Source organism: Buteo buteo, chromosome Z, assembly GCF_964188355.1.
Source record: "Buteo buteo chromosome Z, bButBut1.hap1.1, whole genome shotgun sequence".
Classification (NCBI taxonomy): Eukaryota; Metazoa; Chordata; class Aves; order Accipitriformes; family Accipitridae; genus Buteo; species Buteo buteo.
In genome coordinates, this window is record NC_134204.1 from 25,116,869 (window position 1) to 25,136,051 (window position 19,183).

Genomic DNA, 19,183 nt, shown 5'->3' on the forward strand with positions numbered 1-19,183 from the left:
AACTGCTAAGATCTAAATTAAAGTTACTTCAGCAGTGGAGTGTGAACAAACAGTGCTTTATGGAAGAGAAGTCTTTAAGTTCATGCATTAAGTACATGTACTTCATATTCCATGATGTCCTTTTTGTGTAGCTTCTTGATAGTGTGAAATATATTGGAATGAGAAATCAATGCTGACATTGCTATGCAGAGGAATCTTGACAGGTGTATGGTATGGGTCAAAAAAATCTTATTACATACAAACTTAGAGTTTTCTTCTTCATTTGAAATTAAAGACCATGGTGGGATTAAACTCTCTGTAGATCCAGTTCAGGAATTTCCTAATAATGTTGTTGTTTCTGTATCTATGTCAGATCAGCCCGTGGTTTAATGGCTGTAAGGATTAACCCAGTTTTACTTTCTTATCAGATTGCCTTTCAGCATTGCTGTATTTCTGTTGCTACAGCTAGAGCCCTAAGCTCTTTCCTCTTTTTTTTTTTTTTTTGAAGAGCAGGAAAAAGGCTTGATTTGAAATACATTCAGTTCCAGAATAAAAAAGTCCTTCTGATGCTGCATTGCTGCTACCATTGTTTACTTTTTTTTTCCTGGGTGACTGCTATACACTCATTATTTTTAACTTTCTGTGTGTTTACAAATGTTACCCATAATTCCCAAAAGATGAAGGAGCTGTTTTGGCTTTTATCTGTCAGCGGGTTCTGTCAGTGCTTTTATGTAAATCTTCCAGATCTAAACAACTTGACTTCTCAAGCACCATAATACACATTATCTTTTTCTTGAAGTAGTGAAGAGCTTATTCTTTTCCTCTAAACTGCTTGCCTGTGGATAGTTTGAGGGGGATTTGTTGGCATTTTTCCCCCATTAGTTTCTCCACAGCAAAAAGGCAGCAAAACAAAGTATTCTTTCAGAGCAGAACAACATACTCATACTGTGTATTATGATTATTGAATAAAAAGAGAATATTTTAAAATATGCTTCTCAGAGTTATTATCACAAACCAGGAATGGCCTTGCATAAGAAACAACATAGTATCAAAAAAAGGAAACAGCAGTAAGGAACAGGGATATTATACAGGTGGGTCAAGTCATTCTGGAGAGAGTTGCAGCATCCCCAGTATCTCACAGTGAACATCCATCGAGCAGTCCTATCTTGGTTACAAAGAGCAGACACTACTGAAGCACCATTACTAACCATCACCATGATTATGTGGAAAGGGAATTGAGGTTAGTAATGTTGGTAGGTTAGTGCCAAACTATTCAGAAGAAAATACATGTCACTGCTTTCTAGGTAAAAACAGTTCCAGCACTGGAACTCACTCTATCTGTGAAGTTTTACCTGATGGAGGTCATTGAAATCATCTCACCACTGGCTTACCAGAACCAAATTTTCAAGTGCCTCTTGAGATGGACCTCAGTATTCCTTGCCTTAAAAGATAGGCAGCTGTCTCTCTCTTATGTGACAAAAGTTTCCAGGAACAACCAAGTATGTATTTCCTTCCCCACTTGCTAGGAAGAACTCAAGAACAAATTGTGGAGCAAAATACTCTTGCATGGGAAGCCAAGTTGAGATGAGATGATAGAAAATTCAGGTTTGAAGAGGCAAGTAAACAGGAGAACATGAGTCTACTGGATGACCATGTGTCCTTGTACAATCTGGATAATGCTCCCGGTAATAAATACATCAGCTCTTCAGCTGGGTTCTGTCCCTTGAGAGCGCTATGCTCTGTGTGCTGAAATGGCCAGGGTAATTTTATTGGAAAAATGCTATGTCATTATGTTGAAAAAGATGAAAGCAAGAACTGAAATTGCACATGCAGCCTTAGTTCTTTGTCTTAAGTTTTGAGTGCTTGACCTTGTGGTCTTGATGCTCTTTCAATGTAGTTTTATGTGACTGTGTAGTATAGCAGGCATGAGATAGAGGGAGCTTTGCTGCTGATTCCTTGTAGAGTGACTGTAGTAAAACACCATGTAAATGTATTAACTTACATATGGTCTCTTTAAAATAAATAATGCTTTTACTAGAGTTTCACTGTTGCTTTTTTTTTTTTTTAAGTCTAGAGTGCAGAAGTTAATAGAATATCATGGCTTTAATACCCTTGGGAAAGATGAGGTAGAGTTTGTGGGAAGACAGCTGGCATCAATTCTAAGAGATGGCTTAGTTAATCTTAAGACCAGTAAGTAAGATTTTGTCTGTAGAGAACTATCACAAGTTTGTTCTGATTCTGATAAGGCCTTCTAGGTGCTACTGTCTGGATGTTTAATGACAATGACCCTGCAGGGGTTGCACTGGGTTACACCTGGAACCTGATAAGTAGATCACAAGACACAGCTACCAGTGGAATGTGCTGCTTGTCCTCCACCTGTGCTATCTACACTGTGCTTGAATATTCAGTGTCATGTATTTTCCTTTTTGATATCATGTATGGTTTCATGTCAAACCACTGCCAGAAGCTGGAATAGTAAGCTTTTCATTGCCAGTTAGTATCTCTGAGGAGAATTGGGTAGAATTACTTAAATTCTTGCAGAGCCCTGGAGCAGCAATCCTGAAAGAGGAGGAGGAAATACAACAACCCTTACTTGATGAAAAAGGCAATGTTTTGCACTTCACCTGGTCCAGCTTCTTGGTTGACCTTGTCCTGTCCCTCCCTTACTGTCACCTCTATCATCATCTCCTTGCTTGTGGCGATGCAGTAACTTGGTAACCACACCATATTTTACCTCTCATCTGCTGATCAACCTCTGACTGCAAACTTCTGGCAGGGAACCTGCAGACATCAACAAGACATGAAAAATAGGTGTTGGCTTATTAAAATACTCTCTTTCTCTGTCCTCAGAATCATGCTCTGAGGACCATCCTGGCTTGTTCTATTTAGGGACATTAACCTGCTCTTCCATTTAAAGTGATGCTCTTAGGGACTGTGAGAACACTGCTACCCTCTGTGCTTCTGCATGTCACACAGGGCTTTGGGTGATCCCTGAGAGTGAGGGGTAAGAGGGAAATACGCATCAGTCTGCCACCCCTGAGAAAAGTGTGGGAAACCTCTAGCCGTGCCCCATGCTCCAGACTGTGGGAATGAGGTGAGATGCACCTCTCCTGGAGACCGGCAGTATCGAAGCCCCAGGGCCAGCCTCCTTGGGGTTCAGCTCCAGCAGTGTCTGTCCTGGGTCCTCTTTGTGCTCCTCAGCTTATTGAGTGCCCTCCTATACTTAGAAGAAAAAGGCATCTTTTACTACATCCTTGCTTATTTCTTATTTTATTGTTTCTGCTTATGTCATAGCTCTTTGAAAGAACAGTTGAATAAGCAGGTGGTTTTCCCATCTCTTCCTTGGGTTTGGGGGGGGGGGTGTCTTTTGCAAAACAGTTTATGTGTTATCTGTGGCATTATAACGCAGCCTACTGCGTGCCAGAATGTTGCACTTAGTCAATATTTTTTTTATAAGCCTTGCAGTTTTTCTTCAGAACAGGGCTGCTCATTTCTCTAATTACGTTAATACTAATTGTAAATAATTGCAGCCATTTCAAATCCTAAAATCAGTTCTAGTTTGAAACGAAGTATTGCAAAAGATCACCCACAGAGGGAAGCAGAATTCTGTCTTTACAACAGTGTTAACTACAGGCTGCTTTTAAAAAATTATCTGTGCTTCAGTTGAAGCCAACAAAGAACATCTGTTATCTTATTTATAGTTCCTATTTCTAAGAAGTATATTCTGTAGCAGATCAGAAAAGTGCCTGACAGCTCATAATTCATAAAGTTACTGAGGTTTAATCTGATAGAGTATTATGTACAGAATTCCTTCCTGGTACAGACAGTATCACTTCCCTTTCAACAGATGATAGAAATAGGGCTTTATGAAACATTAAATTAATGTGTGTGAAAGATGATTAGCAGCCACTGTTAAAAGTATTAAACTATATATAAAGGAATATAGTACCCTATACTATGTTGCTGGGTGGTTTTATTTTTCTGCTTATTTGTGTAGCTAAACTTTCCTCAAGCCAGACACTGTCGTCTTTTCTTTCTTTCTCTCCACACTTTCATTTTGTTTTGTCTTAGAGGAATTCTTTGTTAATTAAGGCAGCAGCTCTGTGACAGGCATTCATTTTTGGGTCAGAGAAGGGTAAAGAGACTCCAGATTTCTTTTGGGAGAATTGGTACATTATAAAGTATGACTTTCTATATTGAATCAAAGCTTTGTTCTGTCTAGTTCTGCCATCTATTGTTTATAGATTATTTTCTTGTGCTAATCTGTATTCACCTGGGCTTGTTTCCCCTCTGTTCCTATAGTTGCCTCTTATTCTCCTTAGCCCTGAGAGTGCAGCTGGTGCAACTTTATGAATGGGGATGAAGAGGGGAATTAGTTCTCCTGGCCCCCCAAACTTCCTGCATAATCACCATGCACATGATATTTTATCAATCAGACATTGCTTGCGTATATGTGCTGATAATCTGGAAAGGGTCTTGGCAAAGTATTTGATTTGTCTGATTTACAGCATTGGTTAATAGAGGTAACTATGTCTTTTTTGACATATTGTGTGTAGCCCGGATAAAATGAAGTAACATTCAGTTTTTATTCCGACCCCCCTAGATTCAGTGGACCCCATCATAATATACATCTATTCATCCTGGAAAAAATGACTGCCTGGTCTTATTTTGTTAAGTGCCACATATATTATAACAAGTTGTATACATTTTTCTACAAAAGTCAGTTTGAAATGCCCTTTTTCAAGCTTACAGGTGATGTTGTCAGTACCTACCTCACACAGAGAGTTCTGGAGATGCTGGCTTTGTATTTTGGGCAGTACACTGGGACTGACTGGAGTTCAGAAGGTCACGCTGGTGATAACTCCTGCAGCCATCATCCTTTGGAGTAAGCCCCCTAGAAAAGTTCTTGTCACTCTGTATTACTGATGTAGGATCGCAGCGGAAGTATGGATGCTTTAAAAAGCTCTTTGAAGTCCAGAAGCATATTAACAGAGTACTGTTTATCCATGAGGGTTAAATGTTGTCACTGAGATGCCCTAGAAGGGTGTTCTGCTTTATTCAGGTGTTTCTCCATTGAAGACGAAGGAAAAAGAGGAGTGACAGCTGATGTGATAAACCATTTTTTCAGTACAGATCTGTATTTCCTTGTGTGGCTAAAATCTTCAGCGTACCATTAACAGAGAGTATCTGAATGAAGTTGTCACTTTGTCTGCTAGTTCATACCCAACACCTACTGACTGATGGAAGAAGTAGACTGTGCTGGCCACATAGTATTGAAGGATTTTGGAATTGGCAGTATTTTCATCCGGATTCCTGGTTGTACTCCAGTCACGTAACGTCACCAGGAGGCATCATTTCCCTATGCCTTTTCATAGCACTGGGATCATTCATATCTCAGTAAATCTTGACTCGCAGACATTTTTCTGCCTCCATAAAAATGGGCCTCTTGTGAACCTGAAGGCTCATAGTGCTGGTGGGCCAGACCGTTCCTTTTTCTAGTGCCGGGATAGTCTTTACCTCTCTTCATTTCTCCCGGATCTAGTCTCCTCCGGCTGCCAAGGCTTCTGTGGTATGCTGAGTCCTCAGTCTCCTTGACTGATGACATCTGATAAAAATAAAAGACAAGTAATAGTAGACAGACTTATTAAGCCGCTTGTAATGCTGTGTCAAATTCACTGAAGCTTAAATCTCTTTCATATTTTTCCATGAATAGTGTTGTCTTTTAAAATCATTCTAATGAAACCAGTACTGGAGAAGGTGATTGAGCCCTGAACAGCTCTTCCTCCTGCCATTTTCAGTGAAGCTTTCAGCGTCTAGGAGAATTTAACTATAGCCAAACTAAATCCTCTCAGGTCAGTAGGACCTAGGAAGAGGTATTTTTCTCTTTGAACAGTTGCAGCTGAATTTACTATCTATTGCAGTCCTTGATTTATCTGAGACACACACAGTGACATCACCTTCTTTGTCTTCGCTCTCACCTTCTTGCCTTTCATTCTTGCCCAGTGAAAACATTTTGCTAATAGCAGTTGGGCATTTCTGAACACTCTATTTGTCTGTTCTTTTGGTAAATGCCATTAGGCTCTCTGAAATTACAAATGCCAAGGCAAGGTTGTGGTCCTCAAATCCCAGAGTGAATTTCTGTCTGGTATTTATTTGTAATACCAGACTCATCTTTTTCTGTCTTGGTCTGGCATTGAACCCAAAGCACAAACCTCGATGGAAACTCTCGATAGGGTTTAGGATTTGGGGTTTTCTTTGTCTTTCATACTGTTGTACTGAAAGTTTCTGCAGGAATTTGCGGCTTCTTAAGACTATAAAGAAACATTTAAAGGACCGTGAAATGCCCTCTCACTAAAAGTTAGGAGTTTTGTGTCAGGAAGAGTCATTTCACTCTCTTACGGGTTGTGAGGCTTGTATGGCCTTTCTTCCCCAGCTGATGAAAGCAGGTACTGGGGGGGCCGCAACAGCTGAGGCTCTGCGTCTGGACCGGCTGCCACCACAGGGCCGTGAGTGAGAAGCATCGGGCCAGGCCATCACCGTGCACAGGCACTTCCTGGTGCTTTCCAGTGTTAACAGGATCTGAACTCATGTTTCCACAGGCATGGCTTTGCTGTGTTCTCAGCGCAGTCTCCTGAAGCACTGCTGTCTCTGGTCTGGGCATCCCTAGCAGTCAGCGCACAGGAGTACAGAGGACTGCCTCAGTTCATACCGCTGCCTTAAAGGCTGTGCAGGAATGCCAAACTGCTCTCGTTTCCAATGCGTCTTCACTTGAATTTGACATTGTATACTGACAAGTGATTAAATTCAGCCATTACAGATCCTTATTGAAATTCAGATTCTATTTCAAGCAAGATGGGTTGTAATAGTGGAACATTTTTTTAATTCCACTTCCCATACCTAGTAGAGTACCTAACTTCTGAAATAACAGCATTTCAATAAAGAAAGCAAGCTCCCACGTTTCCCAGAATTTTCAACAGCAAGCATGGGTGTTGAACTTTGTGGAAAACCCTCCATTGTCCACAACTTGTCATGCATTATGCCACTGATGGTGCCACTGGCAAAAGTATTTTAGGTGCTCAATCAGCCATTGTTTCTTTATAGTTTGCTGGCTGGTCTTGTTGGAGGCATTATCGCAACTTGCTTGACAATGACCCTTACCTTTGCATTTCTTCTTCTTCGGCATTAATTAATATGCTTATGTTTATTATAGTTAATTTCAGTCCTGGTCACACCATTCACGTTTGGACATCTTGTATGACTTTCAGACAAGGATACGGGTAAATCTGTATAATTCACTATGTTAGTAGATACTGTTGGATTCATAAAGTGTGTATCTGCATGCACATAAGCCAGTTATGATCATAAGACCCGAGTTCTCAAATATTAGACTTTTATATAGAGCTGTGTTGTCATCAAATGCAGTTTGTATGCACAAACGTAAATGCCATTTCTGAAAAAAGAAGAACATGCACTGAGTAATCTTGACTGAGAGCTAAATCAAGTAATGTTAGTTCCTGTAAAATATTTAGAAGTTAAACTCCTTCCCATAGTGTGTATTGTTACATTTTAAGTTATGTTCTTTTTTTTTTATATTCATTTCCATTCTTGTAGCAGTAATGAAAGATTTGACTCAGAAGCCTCTAAAGCCAAATTCCAGCTTTAAATTTCCACTTGTCGTTGCCAGGTACTAACTCTAAAGTATCTCTTTTTACTGAGAACCCTTCCAAAAGGTGCAGCTGTGTGCTGGTTTCATCTTGCACTTTGTAGCTATGTTGGCAACTCTTGAACCTAAGGTATGCTCTCATCTCCCACGCGTTGCCATTGCCTTAGAGCTGTTCAGGCCTGTCTGTATCAGGGAAAGGGAAGAGTTTGCAGATTGGAACAAACCCTGGCTTGTGGTTCATCTCATTGGTTCTCACTGTGCAAGGTAAAAATAGAGCTAGTGGAAAATCCAGCTTTTATCATGTGTCATCAGAAGCTTCCTTAGTATCTGGAGACACACTGCCAGACTTGTGACTAGAAAGAAGACACGAAAACTGTATGACAGCTTTTCAGAACCTTAATATTTTGGAGACAGCAGAATTTTTAAAAATTACAGGAATTTTGGGGGAAAATGATTGCTTTAAGTGAAAGACTGATACTGGATTGTACCAAAGGGATCTACAAAGTTGCTCAAATCATTAAGAGTGGATTTGGTTCTCCAAACCTCTGTGCTGTGCTACAGCATGCTTCAAAGCAAAAGATACTTTTGAAATCAGGTACTAAATGCAGGTTACATGTGAGCTTTTGTTCACTTCTCTTTTACTAAAACTGAGCTATCTGAAAAGTTTTCCTTTCCCTCTGTAGATCTTAATATGTATGTTGAGTTTTCTTCTGGAACACCTGATCTAGAATCAGGACTTCTTTAAGGATATCTTGTTTTCTAGCTCTGGGAGTCAGACTGGTTTTTTACAAAATGAGGTGTAGTTTTCTTCAGCTTTGCCTCTGCCATTTCCTCTCAGCATTTTGAAATTGAAGAGCACTGTTCCTAAATTGGGCTGTCTTCTGTGTAAATGTTAAAAACTGGCTTTGGTTCTATAAGTACTGTTAAGTTTTTTTTCTGACAGATGTGTGTTTCATGAGGCGTTTCATCTGTAAATGAACATAATTTTCTGTTTTGTGCAAAAGTTGGGAAGTTTAAAGTACAACGCAGTATGATGCTATGAGTTTATTATAGTGGAGATGGTGGAATGAGGAAGAAATCCTAGAACAGGTGGGAGGTTAAGTGATTTTAATTTGTTAACACCATCTCCTACATGCTGATGAAGTGAATGTTTTTTTCAATGTTGCTGAGCACTATAACTGTATGACTTAGATGTGGTCTTCTGTCGTTGCTGCCTTGAAGGTGACTGCAGGTTTTGTACCTGCCATTGTGTGTATGTGTGTCGTTGGGTCTTTTTGCTGTAGAGCTTTTTACTCACCAGTGTGTGCCTAGTATTAGAGGTGAATATCCTGAGTTTTCAGTCAAATACACAAGTATTTTACAGTTTATGTATTTATGGAATAGATTGTAATTATTTTAAAGGCTCTCTTCATATCTAAAAGTTCAGCAATGTCTTTGGTAGATAGAAATTTCCAGTTTTGGAGGAAAGGATTGAGATATAAGAAGGAAGAGACATCAGGAATCCTCTGAACTCCTATAATTTTAATATTTTTTCAAACTGCATATTTTAGGGTAGCAGAGGACTGTTGGAAATCTTTCATTTTAACCAGTGTGACATTTGTTTTACATACATATGTTTTGTAGACATATTACAGGTTTTGCATAAATATAAAGGTAAATGCATAGCCTCCAAAAGCCTTTCACTTTCACTAGGAATATTATTGATCCAGGAATACTGTACAACAGAGTGATTCAGTAACAGAGTATGATACTAGTTTATAAGCTAATCCTGCTTAAAGTGTAGATGAAAAGCATGGAGCATCAGGCAGGTTGCAGGAAGAGGCAGTCTGTGTTTAGGTAATCTGAGTAAGGTCTACATCCACCCCATTCCTTATGTCCCATGGAGACAAACCGTTTTCTGTAGTGTCTTTCTTCACCCTGCAAGGGCTTCTCCCTATGAACTGAAGCCTTCCCCTGACATTTAGTTCTCCTTTTTGCTTTGCTTGAACTCTATCCATCATGTAGAAAATCTAAATCTAGTGGGAAGTGGAATAATTTTTCTAAGTACACCTTGTTTATAGATATTTGGAGTGTATGCTTTGTTATCATTTCAAGGCACAGTTTAGTTAATGCAAGAAAGCATAGTTCTCTCTGCTGCTCAGTAGCCTGGATGGACCATCCCTGAACTGCCGAACTGTCACCTGAAATGTTTCAAATGTCTGTCAGGTTTGACTTCCGTCCTCTGTCTCTATTTCTCCTTCTTCATCTCCTTTCTTTCCTCAGCTTCAATTTAGACTGGTGACTGTTGCTTCATGCTGCCTCCAGCTGGAATTATGAGATGAGCATATTTGTTCAGAGGTGATGCAATTTCATTGCTGTTATGCAAGAGGAAGAAAGGTACTTAATGTAACTAGCTACCTAAGGGAGCAAAAAGTTACTTTCATAAATAAAAATATGTAAACGCTGTTCTTAAAACCTGTTCTTCCTCTGCTGCCATGTAAGGGATGCATTCTATGCCCTTAGCATTCTGTGAGTCTATGAGTATGTCATAATTTGAGTATTTTCATAGCATACCCTTTGATATGAGACTGATGTGATCTTTCATTTATTCTTTCAATAGATTTGCCTTCATCATAAGATACATTCACAGTTTGTGGTCAAAAGGAACTATTTGATCTGCATATTACAAATTAAATGGTCTGTATTTCAGCATGCCTCAGCAGAGGCTGTTTGGAGTGTAGCATCTTCCATTTGTGCCCAAATTGTGTTTGATAAACCAGATACAATGTTAAGCTAAAAGAGGTGTTCCTAATGGAACCTGAAAATGATTTGAAGATGTAAGGAAATGAAAAGTCCATTCCTTCCCTGAGCAGCTTGTTCTGCATCTGCTACTTGGAGATCTGCTGGTCAGCTACACCTATATAACATATGCTTTCTTAGAGTTTAGCTTTTAATCACAGTGTTACACTAAGTCAACTACTTGACAAAACTTTAGAGTTTATTATGTCTACTTACTTGCATTTTTCAGCTAACTAAGCTAACTGCCACCAGGGAAGTAGTGTGGTTTTTAACAGAACCTATCCTCTAAGAAGCTATGCAGACAATCCTTAGTTACATTGTTGGTTTTTATTGCTTTATCATAGTAGTCTAGTATCAGGCTTTCCTCTATTTGCCCAGGACTGATAATGTAACTAGCATGTAGTCATCTTACTTGTCTTTTCAGAGTGCAGATCGGGCATTAGAATTCTTTTGATCCCCAGGAATTGCTCTGATTTTCCACAAGTCATTAAAAAGTAACATCAGCAGGCCAGAGATCTGCTTAGGCAACCCTTTTGGGACTCCTGAATTATCATTTTCTAGGCCTCCTAAGTTAAACTGTTATGACTAACAGATGTTTTTCTAATGTCCTTCTCAGTTATGAATGGACTGGAAAGTATTCCATCATTATTGTACCATCACTTTGCTTCTTTTTGCAAAGGACATGTCTCAGTGACCCAGTATGCTCCACTTCCATTACTAGTTCATAAATAATTATTATTTATTGTCTTTCATTTCTCTCCTCAGTTTTTGCACTTCCAAACTTTTTCTGTACCTTCCTTGCTGTCCTACCACTTTTAAATTGTTTGAGTTTTTAGATAGTTACATTATTGTTGCTTCCAAAATAGGGTGAATTCTCAGCCAAAATTGTCTGCTTTCTCTTTCGCAGTTGTGGTATATTTAATTTTTTTGCTACCTCAATGTTTTTCATTAAAAACTCTATTCATATTTTGCTGTTGTGGGTTTTTTTCTTTCTCTTCTACTTAGTAATCCTCATATTTTTATTCATTTTCAGTCTTCTAGAAATACAGTGTGTGCATGTGTATGCCTGTATGTATACATATGCATGCAGGCACATATGTGCATGTGTGTTTAAGAATTGCTCTCTTTTTGTCCGTGGTGAGTTTAACTGGGTAGAGATCACCATTGCTTAGGCAACTGGCAACTTTTACTTCAGTGATTAAACTTGTTTGTCAATCATAATCCATCAAACTGTGCCAGATGTTTCTAGCAGTAGTTTAATAATATCTTTATGTAAATGTTCTTGCTTTCCCAGAGTTAAACAGGACCACTCTAAAACTTTTGATTTGCTCTTTTGGCAAAAATAGTGCGTTTAGAGATAGATCATCCCTCACATCACAGAGCCAGAACATTCCTTTATACTGTATGTTCTCCCTGTGAAGAAACTGGATTGAGTGAAAACTGACTTTGTGTAAAATCTGTATGCAAGTTGGTTTGAATCTGCAAAATCTCACTTTCTGATTATACTGCTGTTTATTCTTAACCAGTCATTGTAGAAAAGAAAATTCTTGCTTCAAGAAAACTGTAATGTTAATAGTATTATGCTTGAAAATTGAAAGCAAACAGAAGTTTTTGAACTTTTGTATGAGTGTGAAATACTTGTTTCTACTGCTATTTCAGGCCTTTGTAAGTCTGTTTTACCCAGGGGATCAGCAACTCCCAGATGGTGATGTGTTTAGCTCCCTCATCTGGTGCACACTGAATGTAAATATTTCAGACCAAAAGATTTTTTTCTTTTCTTCCTTTCATTGTATTTCTGCCCATCCACAGACTGCAACCTTTTATTGTGTTTTCTTTTCTTAGGCAATATAGCGAGTGATTCTAGGGCTGACTGAGGTCCCTAAAAGAAAATGCAATTGTCATAATTTTTATTCAGCTTTCTGATTACTTGTGGAGTGTTCTTGTTTAGACTTGACAAGTGGGATGTTTGTTCCATACTTAAAAATTAACTGGTTGCATTATGTGTCATGACTTTCATAAACATTCACCTGTAGTTTGGCTTTTTTTTCTTCTTTTTCTTTTGCAGCTTTTTCACTTCCAGATCTTACGGAACAGTTTGCACCTCCTGATGTTGCTCCACCAATTCTTATCAAGATAGTGGAGACAATTGAAAAGAAAGGTAGGCTGAAGAATGATCTGCCAAGGTTTTTTGTTTCTTATGTGAGCCAAGACTGCAGAATCAGATCCAGAGCTGGCATCTCCCCATTCTAGAGCAGCTAATGCATCACATTACTTAACAGATTTGAAATAATCTCATTTAAGGTCTGTTGCATTTGTTTCTGCTCAGTAGAGCCCATTTGGACTGTAGGAGCAAACCCAAAACTTACTTCAAATGACATTTAATAACTCAACTAATACAAGTATTACTGAAAGGTAAGGGAGAAAAATTTAGTATTGTTTTGTTTTTTCTAACTGATAAGCCCCTTAAGTTGGTTATGGAAGTGCCATCGTAACATTGAATTGGATACACAGCCAAACAAGTAATGTTTTGCCCCAAAGCGGGGAAGAAAAAATATGAAAAAGTTGTAAAAGAACTGTTTTTATGCTTCAGGAGCCAATTCTTTATTGCTGCTGTATGGGACAGGGACATGACAAAAGTTCACTGGCTGAGCCAGCCAGTGTTATTTTTATGGTTTTTTGCTCTCCTGCTTTCCTTTGCTGATGTCTCTCCATCTTTCTGAGGCTTTCCCCTTTCTTCTACTAGGGCCTCTTTCTACCAGGGCCTCTTTTGCCCTGTTTCTCTCTTCCTGGCTCCTCCTTTGATGTCACCTTCATAGTCCTGGTGAGGTAAGGAGCAGCTCAGTGGGTCCTGCTCATTCAGTGGCCTTACAGCTGGGGAGCGAAAGGAAAAGTGGTATTCTGATCAGACTCAGGCTGCTGTCCTTGGGGACATAGGTTCTCACATACTGCTCTGACACTTTAAGAGAGCATAAGCCTTTCCTGAATGAGTGGAAGCTTACTAATATCGATGAGAAGGGCCAGTATTTAGCAACAGTTTGCATAAGCAACTGCTGCTTCCAGGAAACACTGCTGATACTATTAAATCGTTGCTGCTCTGCATCCGTGGGTGTGGTCTCTTTCCTTGTGTCTTCTCTCTTTGCACTGAAGTAGGGAAGCTGTAAACAGTATCTTTCACATGAAAACACTGTATTGGTGTCTTTTATTGAGGTGGATTATCAGACATGTTATGTGACATATACAGACATTTTGTCTCACACCAGTGATGTGACACTCGCCCTACATACACTCTGAGGTTATGGGCTGTATGGATAGTCAAAGGTCACCAAAGGGTTACTTGTCCCATAGAAGGGGCTCTCTGTCTCTGTTGACTGCATAGGGTGCCAAAGGTTAGGCACCCTTGTAACTTAGAAGGCTCAGTTAAATCTTTAAAGCTAATTAGGATGTGTCAGAACTTTTGTCATGTCCCTGTCCCATTCCTGTGGGGTGGCCTGACTCAGATTGCTGACTTCTTATCCACCTGAAAGACCTGGTGTTTCCAGCTGGCATGTGGAGTGTAAAGGAAGATCTGGCTCCCATGTTGCTCCTGCAAGCTGTTTTCTTCCCTGGGGTATGTGAATCTGTCTCCTAGTCCTGGGCCTTCTACAGTCAGCCCATGGAGAGCTGTACAGAATACGTGGAACTGCTGGCATGTCTGATCTTCCTTGGCCAGCTCTTTCTGCAGACACAGCAGTTTGCATGTACAAAGAGGTGTTTTACAGCCTTAAAAAGCATTCACACTCTGTAGTCTGGTAGGTGGGTGGTGGTGGGAGAATGTTGCTAATTTATACTGTAAGTACTTACTTGAAGAAAACAGAAGTATGTCGTGTCATGGCAACCGTCACTGGAATATTAATGTATCCCATCAATTTTGGTTTGAAGGTCTGGAGTGCTCAACTTTGTATGGAACACAAGGCTCAAGCAGCTCAGCAGAATTAAGACAAATTCTTGAATGTGGTAAGTACAGTTCTCTTCCTTAAAGCACTAGACAGATTTTGTGGTCAGACTGCTCCTCCTTTCTTTGCTCCCTTACTCCTTTTATATATATGTGCTGGTTCTGAATAATATTAAAAAGACAAATATAAGTAAAAAAGGTTTCTAACTTTTACACTTAATATGAAATGTATTTTTCACTTTTACAGGTTGTCTTTTTTTCATGTCTTCACTGTATGGTTTTTTCCAAGAATAATTATTTTAATCATTTTTTGGTCACTTGCTTGTTCAGGGACTGACAGTCTAGCTGTACAGAGAAAAACAAGGTGTTATGTTCCGATGCAAGATAAAGATATGCTATTCCTGTAAGGCTGCAGGTTATTTTGTAAACAAATGCCATGTATTTACATACTGGTGTGTGTGTGTGCATTTTCTTGGTCCAGTAGGTGGGAAGGCAATAGCTGCACATTCCTTGCCTGCTACAGAGATGATTCTGGAAGGGAAGGAGAGAATTGAATTAATGTTGCTGCAGCAGACTGGGTTCTCAGGTTTTGGACAGTAAAATGCAGCTACACCACTAACACCACATATCCGTTCAAGTTTCCTGAAATATATTTCCTTCTCTTTTTGGTACTCCTCATTTCTGCTTCAGGCGAGAATATACTGGCATGGCAACACTCGAGTGCAGTTTGAGAGATCAGGAGCTATTGTAGGAGGTGCTTGACCACACTTCTGCAAGCTGGGGTGCAATGTGGGGTGTGAGCTTCCACTTGCATAAAACAGCACGAAAATACAAAGGCTAGAAAATGAAACTGGGTACATGCTGTGTTGCCAAAAGGACAAAGGAAGCAAACTCAAGCTGTTGTCTTCATTTTTAGTAATTGCAAATATTAACAAAATGAACAAGAGCTGATAGTATGCGTTGTCTGTTCCTCCAAATCAAAAGAGCAGCCTGTCCTCTGCTGATTGTGGTGGGAGTGAAGAAGTATGAGTGCACGCAGAGAAAGGAGATATGCATGTGGTGCTAGCAGCCTAAGTCATATTTTTGGTATTGTAATTAGATTTTTCAGTCCAGATAAATCCAGATTTTCTGTAGCACCAATATGAATATATTACTTAATTTGTCTGAATCCTTTTTTAAGTCTCTAAACTGAGGTTTACTTTTATGAAAGGTTCATCTATCTCCTGAGATCAAGAACTTGTAGTTTATCTGTATTCTTATTTAAAATGTAATTAAAGAATTAAAGAAAACAGGACTTTACCCTTTAGTAACAGTGTATCTTTTGGAGTTCTCTTTAAGATAGGATCAGAATCGTCCAGCACAGAGCTGGTGCAGTGGGTGTCCAGATGCATGGATGCAGACAGCTCTCATCTCCTCCACCTACTCTCTTTGAATTAGCAGAGTGCTAATTCAGAGAGCAAAGTTGGCTTTGGTCTCAAAGTTGCAAAATGCATTAGTGTGCTGTTCTGCTTATGGTTAAAATGCTCTCCGTATTAATTGGGTAACTGCCTGTTAACTTCAACATGGTGCTATCTAGCTCCAAAATCAAAGCTAACTTGCATCTGACCAGCTCAGCAGATGGAAGAGTTCAGGTCCATTTATGACATTACACCCAAAGAGTTGCAGAGTACCACAAGCTTATTCCTACTCATGTATTCGTTATAATAATTTGGGATATACTTCAGAGAATGGGTCAACACTGAAAGAACCAGGGTTTAACTTGGCTTATGAAATAGAAAACATCCTGTGAGCAACAAAACTAATGAAAATTATTTCTTATGAATTTGTGGTTGGATTCTCTGACACATAACTGCTTTTGTAGAATTCATACCCACGCTGCAAGTTTTTTATCATCTGAGCCATTCATAATGCATAATTTTCTCGTGCAAATCCTTTAGTGTCTGGTAAGAATTGAGCTCATACTGCAAGCTCTCCTTTGGGGAAAACAAACCCTTGATTAATACTTACTTCTTACACAAAATATTTACAGGTAAAACAGAGTCCTGTTAAAAATATTCTGATGTTCCATAACATTGCCAACATGCAGCAAGTCACTACCATTATTCTGAATTCAGCCCTGCACTGTATATGACGGAAAGCCACACACAGGTGTGGAAGCCATTTGGTTCATCAGATGCCAGAGGCCTGTCCATAGCGCTGAGCACTCTATGTTCTACATCTCAAAGATGTTTCTTGGTGTCTTACATTCTTTCTTACAAGTTGTATCCCGTAAACCAGATAGAAGTTGACAGTTCTGGCTTGGTGTAAAGCCCTAGTATCATGAGCCTGTATATTTTTCCTGTTTCTAATGTCTAAAAAGTATGTTGCTCTTTCCCTTTAGATGCCTCTTCATTGGATATAGAGACATACGATGTGCCCACCTTATCAGATGCTCTCAAGAGGTATATCCTGGACCTGCCAAATCCCATCATTCCAGCAACTGTTTACAGTGACATCATTTCTGTACCTCAAGGTATGATTATCACATTATTTGAAATGTCAGACAAAAAAGCTTTTATTACATTTCTGAATATCCGGTGGTCCAGCTGTCACCCACAGAACAGGGAAGATGCTGCGCAACCTGGCAGCATCTCAGAAAACATAATACCTTCACCACTTTTAATGAAAGCTGTTTCAACTCAGATCTAGACATGCATTATTTATTTACCTATTTAGGTAAACATAATGGAAAATATAAGGGATAACAGTTCTCTTCATTTTAGTAAGTAGAATGACTATAGAAAAACTGGGGGGGGGAATCAAGGTCTTATCTGTATGCAGAAAGCTAATTTTTAACTTTTTATCAGTGCTGACAAAGTAAATGTATTAGAGGTCATGGTGTTCTGCAGTACATTGGGAGTTGCAGATTATGAAGTGAGAAATACATGAATGTAAGATTCATCATCTACAGTGGTCATTTCAAACAAGTACAGCTTACAGGCTTTCAGCACATGGGCCAAGTATTCTGTTGTATATCTCAGGACAGGATATTGTTACTGGTAACCTTCAAAGTTAGAACAGCACCTGTGAGACTTATCTAGTGCATCTCAGAATTACCCAATCATGTGTGACGCTAAACACAAGACAGACTTCTACCAGTACACTCTGAACACATTGTGGTTTTTACCAAAATGCATATCTGTTTCCATTTGACTTTTAAACACTTGTTTTTTACTCTTCCCTGAGCATTTCACTTTTGTCAAAAGAAGAAAGAAGTCTTACAGCACTAATGAAGGACAGAATTATTTTTTTTCTGTAAAATTGATGCTTCCAAAGGAGTTATATACAATTTCATTTTACCTGTTGAATGTTCCTGTGCTGATATCAAGAGCCTTTTACATGTTTGCTTGCAGAAGTGCAGAGCTCAGAGGAATATGGTCAGTTGCTGAAGAAACTCATCAGGTCTCCAAATATACCTCCCCAGTATTGGCTCACACTCCAGTATTTGCTCAAACATTTCCTCAGAGTTTGTAAAGCCTCCAGCAAAAATCTCCTGAATGCAAGGTCTCTGGCTGAAATTTTCAGCCCTCTGCTTTTCAAATTCCAGATAGCAAGGTATGTGGGTCATCTTTATTATATTTTGGACTCTAAATATGGGTTAGTTATATACAAAAGTAAGTTTAATGAATTAATTTTCTGACCTTACTTCTAATGTGGAGGGCATTGTTGTAAATTTTTCCAATGTTTTTTGAATAAATCTCATGTAAACTTTTGCATTTTTCTTAGTTCTTACTGCCTAATCCATCTCTTGCAGCTCTGATAATACTGAACACCACATAAAAATCCTAGAGGTTTTAATCACAAGTGAATTGAATGAGAGACAGCCTGTACCAGGTAAAAACTATTTTTAATTTTAAAGGTTATATACCATTTTTTTCTCAAATACTAAAATTCAACTTACAGACAGTAAATGCTCATTGTTTCTCCTTTTTAATCAAACTTCATGCAAAAGTGCAGATTTACAGAACTAAGTAGAAGTTGTTCGTATGTTCTGTAGTGGTGTGCAACATTTGTTTTATAAGAAATGGTCTTTTTCATTAAGATAATTTAGTACTCATAGTTTGTACAGCCTTAGGACTTTCATTTCTTTTTCAGTAAACAGCAAAGAGGAATTCGTGAATATTTAAGACCTGTAAACCATTAGAATGCATATCATACAGTCGCGGTGGTGGCACGGTGTAAATTCTGGAGATTTTATTTAACTTTCACTTTACTCCCAGGCAAATTTTCTTAGAACTACATTACCCCATAGAGATCATCGGAAGAAAGTAGGATTTCCCCCTTTATTTATATAGATGTATTTTTTAATCCAGAGACTCAAAAGATTTATTTATCGATATCAATAAACAACATGGAAAATATTAAAACCCCATTCAGGAAAGTTAGATTACACTTGTATTGGTTCTGTGAGTTAGCATCTAATTTATTTGACAAACAGTAAAAGCCACCTCTAATTTATGCAAAAATCCCCATTTTTAAATCAAATATTTGGTAGGAGCAAGGCAGAGTGGCTAACTATGTGCAAAGGAAACTATTAATGCAAGGAGACTTTAGCTGTTAGCTTAAAGTAATTCCTTTTACAGCTTATTAACAGAGACTATCTGAACAAAGGATAGGGCAATGGTGAACAGAACATTGGGCAGGCTGTAGCTTTCCCACCTCTCTATTCAAAGTATAATGTGGAGTTCATGGCAGTAGGTTCTGTAGGGCTGGTTAAGATTTCAAGAGTTAGAACACATCAGCAGAAAAACAGCAGCAGAAAAATGCCTTATTTCTCATATTTCAGTTAGGCT

At 38.8% G+C, this 19,183-nt stretch overlaps 1 protein-coding gene across 2 annotated transcripts in view; it reads left to right on the forward strand.

Annotated features, from left to right (window-relative positions):
* PIK3R1 (phosphoinositide-3-kinase regulatory subunit 1) overlaps nucleotides 1-19,183 on the forward strand; it is a 60,624-nt gene that overhangs the window by 20,960 nt on the left and 20,481 nt on the right. For both annotated transcript variants that reach the window (XM_075020315.1, XM_075020314.1), the window contains 5 exons: nucleotides 12,486-12,578; nucleotides 14,339-14,413; nucleotides 16,732-16,863; nucleotides 17,744-17,945; nucleotides 18,145-18,224. In XM_075020315.1, the coding sequence (XP_074876416.1) occupies nucleotides 12,486-12,578; nucleotides 14,339-14,413; nucleotides 16,732-16,863; nucleotides 17,744-17,945; nucleotides 18,145-18,224 (582 nt within the window). The remainder of the gene's footprint in view (nucleotides 1-12,485; nucleotides 12,579-14,338; nucleotides 14,414-16,731; nucleotides 16,864-17,743; nucleotides 17,946-18,144; nucleotides 18,225-19,183) is intronic.